Source organism: Sapajus apella, unplaced genomic scaffold (assembly GCF_009761245.1).
Source record: "Sapajus apella isolate SASKATOON/1434 unplaced genomic scaffold, GSC_monkey_1.0 scaffold12, whole genome shotgun sequence".
Lineage (NCBI taxonomy): Eukaryota > Metazoa > Chordata > Mammalia > Primates > Cebidae > Sapajus > Sapajus apella.
The window spans coordinates 32,424,159-32,437,288 of NW_022436952.1; the positions used below are offsets into that span (position 1 = coordinate 32,424,159).

The 13,130-nt window shown below is 38.4% G+C and overlaps 1 protein-coding gene across 7 annotated transcripts in view; it reads right to left on the bottom strand.

Annotated features, from left to right (window-relative positions):
• AP2B1 (adaptor related protein complex 2 subunit beta 1) overlaps window positions 1-13,130 on the bottom strand; it is a 139,498-nt gene that overhangs the window by 45,394 nt on the left and 80,974 nt on the right. For 5 of the 7 annotated variants that reach the window (XM_032280858.1, XM_032280855.1, XM_032280859.1 and 2 more), the window contains exons 15-17: window positions 4,952-4,993; window positions 3,953-4,099; window positions 1,789-1,934 (exon numbers count right to left, since the gene is read on the bottom strand). In XM_032280858.1, coding sequence (XP_032136749.1) covers window positions 1,789-1,934; window positions 3,953-4,099; window positions 4,952-4,993 — 335 coding nt within the window. The remainder of the gene's footprint in view (window positions 1-1,788; window positions 1,935-3,952; window positions 4,100-4,951; window positions 4,994-13,130) is intronic. The other 2 variants (XM_032280861.1, XM_032280862.1) reach the window with 1 other exon arrangement.

Consider the following 13,130-nt stretch of genomic DNA (forward strand, 5'->3'; position numbering starts at 1 on the left):
TGAGAAAAAGGAAAAAAAAAAACTAAAAGAGAAATAGGATTTGTGATCACCACCAACTATGAAATATTTCTGCCAGAAGATCACCCTAAATCTGATTAAATCTATAGATCTGCCTCAAATTTACAGCTAGAATCAGCAAGATAAAGATTGTGGGAAACTCCACACATAAAAGACCTAATTTCTTCTACAGATAAATTTTAAGGAACAAAACAGAGGAGGTGGAGGAACCTATAGGTTAAAAGGGACTTAGGGCACTTATCAACCAATTACAATGTATGGGACCTTACTGGGACCCTGTTCAGACAAAACAAACAGTACGAAAACATTAGACAACTGTGAAAATATGAACGCGAATTGGATATTTGCTGATACGAAGATTTGATGTTTTTTTTTTGATTAGAGGGAAAAACAGTGTATAAAAGATAAACAAAGAGTCAATAAATGAATAATTGAAAACTCCAAAGAAGAAAAACAAAACAATGGAACAGAACAAAAGATGCTGCAGTGCTGCTGAGATCGCCCTACTACACTCCAGCCTGGACAACGGAGCGAGACTTCATCTCCCAGAAAAAAAAAAAAAAAAGGGTGAAGATGAATGTAGACTCTGCATCTGCAGATTTCCTTTATTACAACAACAGGCTTCCCCAACAGCCGTGGCCTATTTATTTATTTATTTATTTTCCCAACAGCCTTGGCCTTTAAATCCAGAGTACAAAAATGTTTCCAAATGATGGGAAATAAATCAGACAGTCACTGATGCAAATTCATAGACAAATTTTATTAAATCTGCTTTAAGGGTCCAATTACTACTTTTCATATGCAGGGTTAAATATCCTGTATTTACAAATGAATGGGCCTGCCATTAAGGCCTAGCAGCCAGTTTCCTGAACCACAAAACTGAATAAAATCCACTGATGTTTCAAAAAGAATAAGACATTACTGTTTTACTTCTTCATGTTCTCTTCCTTACTAAGGCAGAGAATTCATTGCTAAAAGGAGGTTGTCAAGATTTATGTGCTTGTTCGGTCAGGATCTAAACTTCCATATTTCTGAAACCAACCAAATATGCTAATTTTTCCCACCAAAATGTGAACTTCCAGTCAGGAGCTTTGTTTGGTTCACTAATCTAGCCCCAGTACCTAGAAATGTCTGGCTCATGCTAATGCTAAACAATGATTTGTTGAACAAATAAATGGATTTCAGTTAAAAATGTGTTTTATCAAAAATGTTCTAATCCTAGAATCCAAGACAGTAAATGAGTTCTGATTTCTTCACCCCATTTGGATGAGTTTCCCAACAAAACCCCCTAGGGCCTCCAGAGTTGAAGCTGATAACTGAAAAGACTTGCAACGGCCAGGGTTCACTCCACATCCAGTATCTGCCAAATATGTGAGGCTTGGTTTTCTTTTTGAGATGGTGTCTCACTCTGTTGCCCAGGCTAGAATGCATTGCTGTGATCTCGGCTTACTGCAGCCTCAGCCTCCCAGGTTCAAGGGATTCAACTGCCTCAGCTTCCCAAGTAGCTGGGATTAAAGGTGCCCGCCACCACGCCCAGCTCATTTTGTATTTTTAGTAGAGACAGGGTTTCATCATGTTGGCCAGACTGGTCTCAAACTCCTGACCTCAGGTGATCCATCTGCCTCAGCCTCCCAAAATGCTGGGATTATAGGTGTGAGCCACTGCACCCAGCCCAGTATGTGAGTTTTTAACCATTGCTAAATGGAATGTTCTGTTGGATCTAAGGCAAACTATTGTCTCAGCATCAAGCTAGGGACTCAGATTTCTTACCTATTCTTGTTAAACTGGATTGCAAAATCTGTCATATGCTGCAAAGCTTTATTGGTGAAGTTCATTTCCATATAGATGTGCCCTTGGCGGTGAGTAAATGTTCCTGAAATCTCCAAGCCTTTAGCCTTAACTGCAGGTAGCCAGACCTGAAACACAGTACAAAGCTCAATAGAACCAGACAAGATTTATCTCGATGCTATGTATTTTTTAACAAAGAACAAATTAAGATTAACAATTAAGTGAACAAATTCACTTCCTTAGGCAATTATAGTAACTTTATACTATAAATAGCAAGCCAGTGCAAAAGACTCTGGATAGAGTCTTATTTTCTGTATTTTGAGATCATTCTCAATTATTTAAGAACCAAGTAATAATAACTTTTAAAAACCAGTCTTTAAACAACCCTGGCATCTGTTCTATCTTCTGTTCAGCTTGGTTATTTTACTGCTTTTGAGTACTGCTAACAAGAGGAAAAGAGAAATTCCAATGAGTATAATGTGTTTTTCTGTTAGTTTTGGAAAATGGTTTAAAGAGAAGAAACTGCATCTGCTAATGAAAATAGCATGCCTATAATCTTTAAAAAAATTTTTAATGGTTTCCAACCAAAGCTATTATTAGTAATCTCCTTAAAGGAATCGATCACGTCTTATGTACATTTTTAACTCTTGCAATAGTTTGTGATAAACAGTAATATTCAGATATTGTTCATATAATCTGAATGGCTATTCTCTTTATCTATCTAAATAATTCATAACACACACCTTGGCCCTGGAACCTGTGATACACCTGGCCTATACTAAGAAAAAAAAATTTTTTTAATTTTAAAAATCAGGAAAAGTCATGAGCTGTTCTGACTACCTAAGACAGAATACCAAAGGATCTGTGGGTGGTGAATAATCATGATAATATACTCAGTCACACTAAAAGAGTGGCAGGTGGCGGGGAGGACCAGGCAATAACCTAAATGGTTCATCAACAGAGGAGTGATTAACTAAATTACAGTATATCAATTCAGTAGATATACCCATTCAAAAGAATGTGGTAGAGAAAATCCAAGGTACAAAATAGTATATCCCATTGACACAGAATGTTCAAAGGATGCAAACACATAGGTATATGCATGATCTTTTTCTTTTGAAAGGACACACAAGAAAGTTAACTGGCTATACATGGGAAATAGGGGCAGGGGGAGACAATTTTCCATCTTACATTTTTATATTATTTACACTGGTCATTTGTAAACATTACTTTTATGTTAGTAAATGACTGCATTAAATAACTAATAATTAAAAGTCTGAAGATAACATCCAATATGTAAGTAAACCTTACAACAAAGCTACTGAGTTGTGCCACAACACTATGGCTCAGTTTTGAATATTTTCGGTTTTGCTATGCAATGTAGTAACTGTACACACTCAGTTATCACAGTTATGACTCCTGGAATGGACAACTGGTCTGTATCTCTATAGCAGGTATCCCTCATAAGGAGTCACATGAGTAAGCAGAGAATTCAGGAAGCAACCAGCCAAACTGGTCCTCAGAAAGGCAACACTATAAAAAGCCTGGCCTAGCTTGGATGGTCGTTTTTCCAAGGGCTTAAGCGAGCTTCCTTAACAGGGAGTCTCCCCGCTTGAATTTCAATGTGAGTGACATAAAATAAGGTTAAGGCAAGAAGAGCCCCAGTGACACAAACCTAAATCAGAACTCTGAAAAGGTACACAAAAATCCATAAAAACCAAATCTGAGCAATAGCGTTCTAGAATCCATATGTAATACCAATGGGAAAAAGGGAATAGGAGAAATGACTTCTCTGTATTTTTTCTCCTGCTGATGTACTATATATACCATTAGATTTTCACTAGATTGACTTCAATGTCGACAAACTAGACAGTGTTTCTAAACATGTGAACAAAACTCAAATAATATTTCAAATTTTAAGTCTAATGATAAAAATGTTTAACAAGGATGCTAATGGTGCTTCCTACTGCTAAGTTTGAAGGCACCTTTCATCTTCCTCTTAAGTCCTCCAGAACAAGGGCTCAGACCTTTGATTTATTATCAGTAGAAGTAACACAAATGTTGGAAGTGAAACAATTTGGATCCTATTAAATACTTTAATACTAAATACATTAAGAAAGTATTGCTATGTTAACTCTTTACTTACAGCCTTAGGAGCCACATATCCACCAGGTGCCATGCCTATCCCTGTAGAGAGTTCAAACAGGTCATTCAGTCCGCTGCTGACGACGGCAGGTGTAGGTGAAGGGGCAAAGGTTGCAGGCACCGATGATGGGATAAAGGATTGTCCTACCTGCAGGAAAAAAAAAAAGTGGAGAGGGGAGATTGGGACGAACAGATTAACAGTCCTTAAAATATTGCTATGTATCTTAGTAGTCTGATAAATCGGTAAGAAAACACCATAATTATAATATTCTTAGGAGTCAAATTAGTATATTCTTCATCTTTTTAATCATGACAGTTATTTTTCATCATTGGTAAGACACACACATTCTTTAGAAGCTTTATCAAGAGAGTACTCAGTAAGATACAGGAACACAGTGATCCAAGATTTTGTTTGTTTCCAATTTTAGCTTCCATGATTCTGTGCAAAAGGCCTACAGGTACCCTAAGAAAGGAGGAGTTTGTTTCTACAGAAAGAGGGAGAAGTATCCTACTTAAAAAGCAGTTTGATTTCCACCTGGGTTCAGCAAAGTCTTACTTCCTTTCCCATTTAGGCATAAATATCTAGTATGAAGCTCTCCTGGGGGAAAAGGATATTCTCATCCCCCTAACTATCTCATTTATGAGGAGAGTCTCACTCTGAGTCCAGCTGACCCTCTCAAGTTCTTTCTAGGTGACATGAGGGAATAAGCATTCTCCAGTCAAGATGGAAGGGTCCATTTCCTTTAGCTCTTTAATATCAAAAAGACAAAGACCTCCATAGGCACTGGAACATCTTTAATTCCTAAAGATGTCTCTACACCACATGGTGCATGACCCCAACAATTCCAAGTAATCCTATACTACTTTCTACTCCTCATATACTGTTATAGAGGTTTTGGTGTGCAGTGCAGCATAGTGGCTGGTCTGATAATGTGTACATAGGAAAGGCATCGAACAGGGGGCAGCGTTTCCCATGGTGAAAAAAACGGATGGCACTTACTGCCGGACTTCCTCCAATGCCCCCGCCAAGGTCACTGCCAAGCTGAAAGAGAGAAAGGAGAGAGAGGAGAGAGAGGTAGAGTTCATTTAGCTAAACACTAGATGCCCATTTAGAATCTGTAAATTGCTCTACCAAGTTGCTGGAAATACATGCCATTCAACTTGTTTCCCAAAGCGTAAAGAAATTCTAGATTACAAAGAAATATGTATTGGGGGAACTAAGTGGTGGTAGTGATGGCGTTATCGGTTTGGACAAAACTTGGAAAGAAGCTGGAGCTGGAATATCTCAGGGATGTTTCAGATCCAGTCTTTCCACTGGGATACACAGGCACAAACCCAAACAAGAATTTGCATATTCTAAGCAGCTCTATCGTCAAGCAGTAATATTTCGAATATGCTTTATTTTTTCTTTAAAAGGAAACTTATGGTGGAGGGTGGTGGGGGCATGAAGGTGTTGGAAAAGGAAAAGCCAAAAAACAAAACAATTAATGTGCTTTAATTTACAAAACCTGCTGCCCCACTGAAAAGGTAAGAACCCAAAGGTATTGAGCTGCAATTTCAAGCTGCAAAAATTATAGGTGGAACAAAAGTGATTTTTAGAGTTTGGAATGTTTTTAAAGAAGGAATTATCTGGACTAAGTAGGAAGTGGGGAAGCACGCAATGCTTCAAATCTCTTTCATAGTCAATTCTACTAAGGAGAAATGTGATTTATTTGCAGTAGATCATTTTAAAAGGCTGCTAAGCATTAGAGAATTAGACTAACTGAATTACCTAGCTAACAAGAAAATAACTACACATGGTCTTAGTCTTGCTTTTTTTTCTCAGGATTCTGATAGATATAATTGACCCTGAAGTCGGTCTTCCATGACAAAAACATTAAAGAACTCAAGCTGAAAATAGGTGGCATACAGGCAATGTAAAAACACACATAAACACAACTAATGGAGCTGTTTAAAAAGCAAAATCTACTTTTTTGCTACAGTTCCACATTTGTTTCTTCTGTAGTTCTCACTGTGCATCAAAAAAACCTCCATGAATCATCAAATGCATTGTCTGCTCTAGATACACTCTGCTTTATTGTCATTTAGTGGTAGAACCTTGCAGATCATTGAGCTGTAGCTAGGTTAAAAAACAAAATTATTTTGTATCTTTAGGATTAGGGAAAGAGGAATTATCTTTTCAATGAACAGAGAGTACTATATAAAATGGCATTCTCAAAAATCTAAAAATTAATCTTAAATATTAAAAAATAGTGAGGACTACAACGAAGTTCTGTTTAAACCGTGACAGAAAATAATAACCCTGGTAGGTGCTTCATAACTGGCATCAGCAAGCATGCTTTGCAGTAAACTACAGAGCACTACAAACCAGAGCTAACATTTCCAGAATCTGGTTCCTGAAGACTACTTAATGATTGCACAGGGGATGAAAACCATATACTTAAGCAAACAAAAAGGCCATCCCAAAACCAAGAATTTGAATAACTGGAAAAGCGTGGCAGGAAATAGAAAAGATATTACACATCTGCTTTCTCCCTAGTTCTATAATGGCACACAACTCCAGCATGACATCTGAAATTCCTTTTATTCAAACAAAACACTTACCTAACATTTACTGGATGCAAGGCATTACAAGGAACATAAAGATGCTAGCCAATGAGAGGACTACATAGATAAGAATGAGGCTTTGCAAACTAGCAGGAGAAATAAAACATGAATGCAAAACCATACAGAATATACTAAAGCAAAAAAGGAAAGTTCTGAAGGGAAGAACCTCTCTCTGGCTGAAAGAATGAAGAGAAGCTTCAAAGGTGGTAGTGTGGGATTATAATGGAAGGAATTATAAAAAGCAAAAATGGGGGAAGGGTATTTGTCAAATAGCATGAGCAAAGGCAGAGAAAGCATAGAAGAATGAAAAGGCCAATTAGAGTGGAACACAGGGTTGATAGGTGTTTAAAAAAATACTCATACAAAATAAGTTTGCAGACGCAGTCTTTAATTTTTAATTTCCCCTTCATAAAAACCTGGAGGTTTCTTAGACTAGTATCCAAGCTTTCTAAGAATGCTAATAACTACATCAATTATGTTTCAGTAAGCATGTTTTCAACCTTGAATACACAATGGGATCAACCATCTGCGTGTGGTGGTTGCAGAGAGTAGGATTTTAGAAGTATTCGCCCCCAGAGATGATAATTTAATTGTTCTGAGGTGTAGACCGGGCATCAGAATTCTGAAAATCTTCCCCAGTTGATTCTACTGTACAGCCAAAGTTGAAAACACTGCCGTTAGAGAATTAATTATTTCAAGTTAGACAAGATTTCATCTGCTCAGAAATGACTTTGGAACTTCTGAATAAAAAGAAAGTCAGAATTTGAGCAGAGGGGAAAACCCATGGAATGAATTCTACAAAAAATGTTTCATTTGTCCTGATATCCTGAGGTGATTTTCTACTTTCTGATGGGCTTATCCCCTCTCCCTGCAACTATTCTCCCCACTTCTGGCTAGGTTTATAATCCAAGATTGAAAGAGACAGAATTCTTTATGGACCTGGTTGGCACAAAACAGCAAGAAAGAAAAACACATTGGAGAGGAAATCGTAGTTTTGCTAAATTCAATAAAAGGCATTGAGAAAAGGGATTCTAAACACTAAACGGGTAGTGTTTAGACCAAAGGAAAAAAACACATTCATAGCCCTTATTTTCTTAGATTTCATTCTTTTTATCTTTGAATGGTACATAAATATTATCTTAGCTGGAAAAGATCTAAAAGTACTGTCCTGCAATGCTGCTTGTCAATTTTATTCAAAACCACGAAGAAACTGAAAAGCAGTATTGACATTCCTTTGTTTATGTTCGGTATATTGGATATAACTCAGCTATAAACAAGAACTCCGATCTGACATAGACAGGGCCCAAAGCATATCAGATACACAGCCAGGGATACAAAGGTTCATCTAATTGTGCTATGTTCAGAAAGCAAAGGGAAAGGACAATTTCAATACTGTATATGTTCTCTAACTAGCAAGTCTACAGCTTATCCACACTATTCAGCAACTTTTGAAAAAGATTCTAAGGGAGATTATCCTCCTCTCTGAAACCATGGCAAGGTGACAGCATGATGATGGGTGTGAGTGACTAACAGGGAGATGTTAGCAGAAATGGAAACGAATTACCCAGTGAGTGACCTCTCCTATCTACAAGTGACAGACAGGATGAAACAGATATTCCTGAAGAAAAAAAGAAAGCTAGAAAGCTGAACAACTACACAATAAAGTTGCTGTATATCAGAAAAAAATTCACTTTCTTGTTCAGGCTGGTTTCTTGTTCAGCCTGGGCTCCAGTGATCCTCCTATCTCAGCCTCACAAAGTGCTGGGATTACAGGTGTGAATCACTGCACCTAGCCTGAGATTATTGGGAGTCAGGTTCATCTGTCTGGATATACTCTAAGTCCATACTTATCAGGTAGGGTACGAAATCAATCAAATTAGAACTTGTAACAGGCTGTGATCCTGATCTTAAGTGTCTAGATACCGTGTCTCTTAGAGGTGTCCACTCTCAGGTGTTCCCAGGATTGCCTTACTGAGGCTGTCATTCTACAAAGAAAATGACGTCCATTATAGTTCAACTAAATCAGATACAGGAAGAAGGGGGAAAGATGCCAACTTTAGGCAAAGAATATTTCAAATACTGAAAACTGAACAGAATGTTCAAAAGTCTGTAACTGATACCTAATCCAAATTTTCTGCCAGTGGTGTAGGTCCCCAGTTTCCAATCACAGTAGTCCCCCATAATTGTTGTAGTCATTAAATGGCACTGAGAATAACACGAACATTTGTCTACTGTCAAAGAGTGGTCACTTTACCACGTCTGAAGTAATGCTGAGTGGAGCTTGGTTCATGTTAAACTACACAATAATGTGTCATTGCACAATAATGTTCAGTAGCCGAACTGAAAACAGGTATTTCATGGTGACTTATTGTAACTTAGGGGCTAAAGAGATTTCAGCATGGTTACATGAGCTCTGCAGAGACAAGTAGAGCCAAAAGTCTCAGAGCTGAGCCTGCATAAAGGCTCAGTTCAGCTATAGATAATGAAAGGAAATGCACTCATCCAATGGCAATATGCTATAACAGCAGAAACACAGAAAAAGAACTCAAGAGTGAAGTTATATACGGAAACGAATCTTCCTGACCCCAGAAAAGAAAATTTAAAAAGGAGTGTTTTAATTTTATAAAGCAATATCATCTGAGATAACTATTGAGTGGACTAGAAAAAAACAATTCCACAAATTATCACAATGACTGATCTGGATGTCTGGACAGTCCAAAGTACCTCTATTTGCTTCTAAAACTATGGAGGTATCTGAAGACATTCTCTTAACTGCAGGTGTAGATCTTAAGCTCAGACATTTCTATGCTCCTGTTTAGAGCTAGCGTCTCTTTTATTTAATGTTTTCTAGAACTTACTGAATTGAAGAGAATCTAAGGAATGCTCCAAGTCATATAGCTTACCAATAGTTCTGCTATTCAGGAGCCAATAAAATGGTGCAAAAATAGTATACAATGATTCCCACCACAAACAATAAAACTTATATTTTTGTAGAGTCATGGTTTCGCCATGTCAAAATCCTACTGGTGTCAAAAATATCAGCGTGTGCCTTTCTATCAGAGTTTCAATTTCAGATGGGGCACAGTAACTTGTAGGTTAAAGTATGGTTTTCAGCTACTAGACTGGAAATTTTAATTTGATCTTCAAAAGGCTATTCAAGGCTGGGCATAGTGGCACACACTTGTAATCCCAGCCCTTTGGGAAGCTGAGGCAGGTGGATTGCCTGAGCCCAGGAACTCAAGTCCAGGCTGAACAACATGGTGAAACCATGACTACAAAAAATACAAAAATTAGCTGGGTGTAGTGATGCGCGCCTATAGTCCCAGCTAGTTTGGAGATTGCAATGGGAGGATCACCTGGGCCCATGGAGGTCAATGCTGCAGTGAGCCGTGATCGTGCCACTGCATTCTAGCCTGGGTGACAGAGTGAGACCCTGACTCAAAAGAAAAAAAAAAAAAAAAAAAAAAAATGCTATTCAAAAAAGCATCATAAAATATAATAAGATTGGTAGAAAGACTGTGTAACCATGAAAAAGCTAATAAACTGATGGCTAAGAGCAGACTTGATAAGGAATAGTATAAATGCATTGAGATCATACAAAAATCATCAGAAGGCTCCGTAACTTGGGGTTGGGGGGAAGGCTTCTACCAGAGGAAAAGCAGGGGGACGTAATGGATTACCTCCTGATGTAAGACAAAAAGGCCTTACAATGGCCACCATAGGTCTCTTAGGTCAGACAGAACTCAATGTTGAATATAGTAAAAATTAACAGAAGAACCTCTGCATCCTGCCTCACTTTCTTTCACAGCATTTGCTACCTTACTACATACATACTTATCGTTTGTCTCACCTACCCAAATGTAAGCTTGCAAGGACCATTCTATATGCCTAGTATACAGAATAGAGCCTGACACAGTAAATATTAAGCACTTAAAATATTTATTTATTGAATGAACGAATCATAAATATATAACTAGGGCTACTGGTAGTATTTCCTGGGAGACAATTTTGAAATGAATCATTTTATTAGAGAAAATTATCACCAAAAGGACAAAAGCCTGACAAAACTGTTTACCAATTGGCCTAGAGCACAATATCTGCATCAACATTGCCAACACATATGAATAGAACCAACCAAGGAAAAAAGATGAACACCCATTAGCCATGCATGCAGCACGTGCCTGTAGGCCCAGCTACTTGGGAGGCTGGGGTCGGAGGATCATTTGAGCTCAGGAGTCTGAGGCTACAGTGAGCTCTGATCACACCACTGCACTGTAGCTTGGGTGACAAAGCGAGACCTTGCCTCAAAAAAAATAAACAAACATCTGACCAGGACAAAACTCATTCTAGGGAGGAAATATATTATTTGAGTGGTTTTGATAGTAAATTTTCAGCAGAATCATGCCTGCACACCATTTAACTGCCCTGAAAGTACTGCTGCTTTATCACAGCTCACTGGTGAAGAGATGGGAAAAGGAGATTTTTGTGGTTTTACTTAAAAGAAAATAAAACGGCCAAGCAAAGTGTCTCATGCCTGTAAATCCTGAACACTTTGGGAGGCCAAGGTGGATTACTTGAGCTCAGCGGCTTAAGGTTGCAGTAACCCTGTCTTTAAGTAAATAAATAAGGATAAGATGAACAATCTGTTCCTTTTGCTGCAAGAAAGTTGCATAAACTTATTCATTATTCATTCTCTTTTTTTTTTTTTTTTTTAACGAATGAACACACTTCTGTAGTCCTTCTCAAACTTTCATGTGACACATTAGCCCAAACTCATACACTCCGGGACCTGGGACGTAAACCATCAAGAGGCTCAGGGCAAGCAAGCTGTATGTTTTATCTTAAAGTCATGCAATTTTACATTCTAAGTTGTAACACACCAGTGTTTATGCTGTGTTAGTATTATTTATCATCAAGTAAGACTAATACTGCAAGACAATGAGCCATATTTATTCTGCAGCTTCAAAAGCATCCTGTACTCTGCCGTGTACCCCAGAGACTGGGTTTCCCAGTTTGAGAAGGACTGGTTAGGTGAAACTATATTATGCTCTAGAAGGTGACAATAACAAACTAGAAAATCATAGAACAGTATAGAGTGTATAAACTTTGAAGTTTTAAAGAAGTCCTGGGTTCAAATTCCAACTTCTGCAACTTACTGTGTGGTGTGACCTTCAGTTTTCTGTAAAATAGGGCCCAATACCAATTATTGTCTTGAGTTGTTCTGAGGATTGGAAATTATAAAAGTTCTAGCACAGGGACTAGCACTAAGAAATTAGTAATTATTCTCAAAACTGCCCAAGGCCAGCCTTGACTATGCATTGATACAAAGATAGTGGTTATGGAAGCTACACTGAGAAATGTAATGGGCAACAGCTTACAAAGATCTTTCTACATAACACAAACTCTAAAAACGAAGCTTTTAAATCACTGCAAAGCTCCTCCAAAGGAAGAAAAATAGGGCCAGGCGTGGTGGCTCACACCTGTAATCCTAGCACTTTGGGAGGCCGAGGTGGGTGGATCACCTGATGTCAGGAGTTCAAGACCACCCTGGCCATCATGGTGAAATCCCATCTTTAAAAAAAAAAAAAAGAAAATTAGCTGGGCATGGTGGCGCGTGCCTGTAATCCCAGCTACTCAGGAGGCTGAGGCAGGAGAATTGCCTGAACCCAGGAGGCGGAGGTTGCGGTGAGCCGAGATCGTGCCATTGCACTCCAGCCTGGGTAACAAGAGCGAAACTCCATCTCAAAAAAAAAAAAAAAAAAAAAAAGGAAGAAAAATAAAGATGCAAAACTAGCATAGATGATGGATTTCCTGTGGCCTAAAAAGACCTCAAAACTATCAATTTTTTTTGAGACGGAGTCTCGCTCTGTTGCCCAGGCTGGAGTGCAGTGGCATGATCCTGGCTCACGGCAACCTCTGCCTCCAGGGTTCAAATGATTCTCCTGCTTCAGCCTCCCAAGTAACTGGGACTATAGGCACAAGCCACCACGCCTGGCTAATTTTTATATTACTTTATTTTTATTTTTTATTTTTAGTAGAGATGGGGTTTCATCGTGTTAGCCAGGATGGTCTTGATCTCCTGACCTTGTGATCTGCCTGCCTCGGCCTCCCAAAGTGCTAGGATTACAGGCGTGAGCCACTGTGCCTGGCCAAAACCTCAAAACTATTAATAAATAGCATATGACCTAAGATATCTGAAATGTAAAAACCTGCAAGAAACAGTGGGAAAAACATGGACTGTGGGTCAGGAAAAGGCGGTTTCTCCTCTATTCCACACCATTCAAGCTGGGCACACAGCACATTTCTCTAGGATGAAATCCTTCATCAGCACAGAGAAAGGGCGCTTTGTATAATTCTTCCTTTCCATTTTTGATACACAATAGCACTGTTTATGTAAAGGAATGATGCACAGCACCTTGGATGAACAAAGGCTGTAATTAGCCAAGGCTTCTGCTGACAGACTAGAAGTAAAGGCAAAAAAATAATCGAGATTCAGTTATTACTTCAGTGATCCTTGCAGATGTCAGACTCATGAGCACATAACACATATGCAGGAGTTATATCATGGGCAT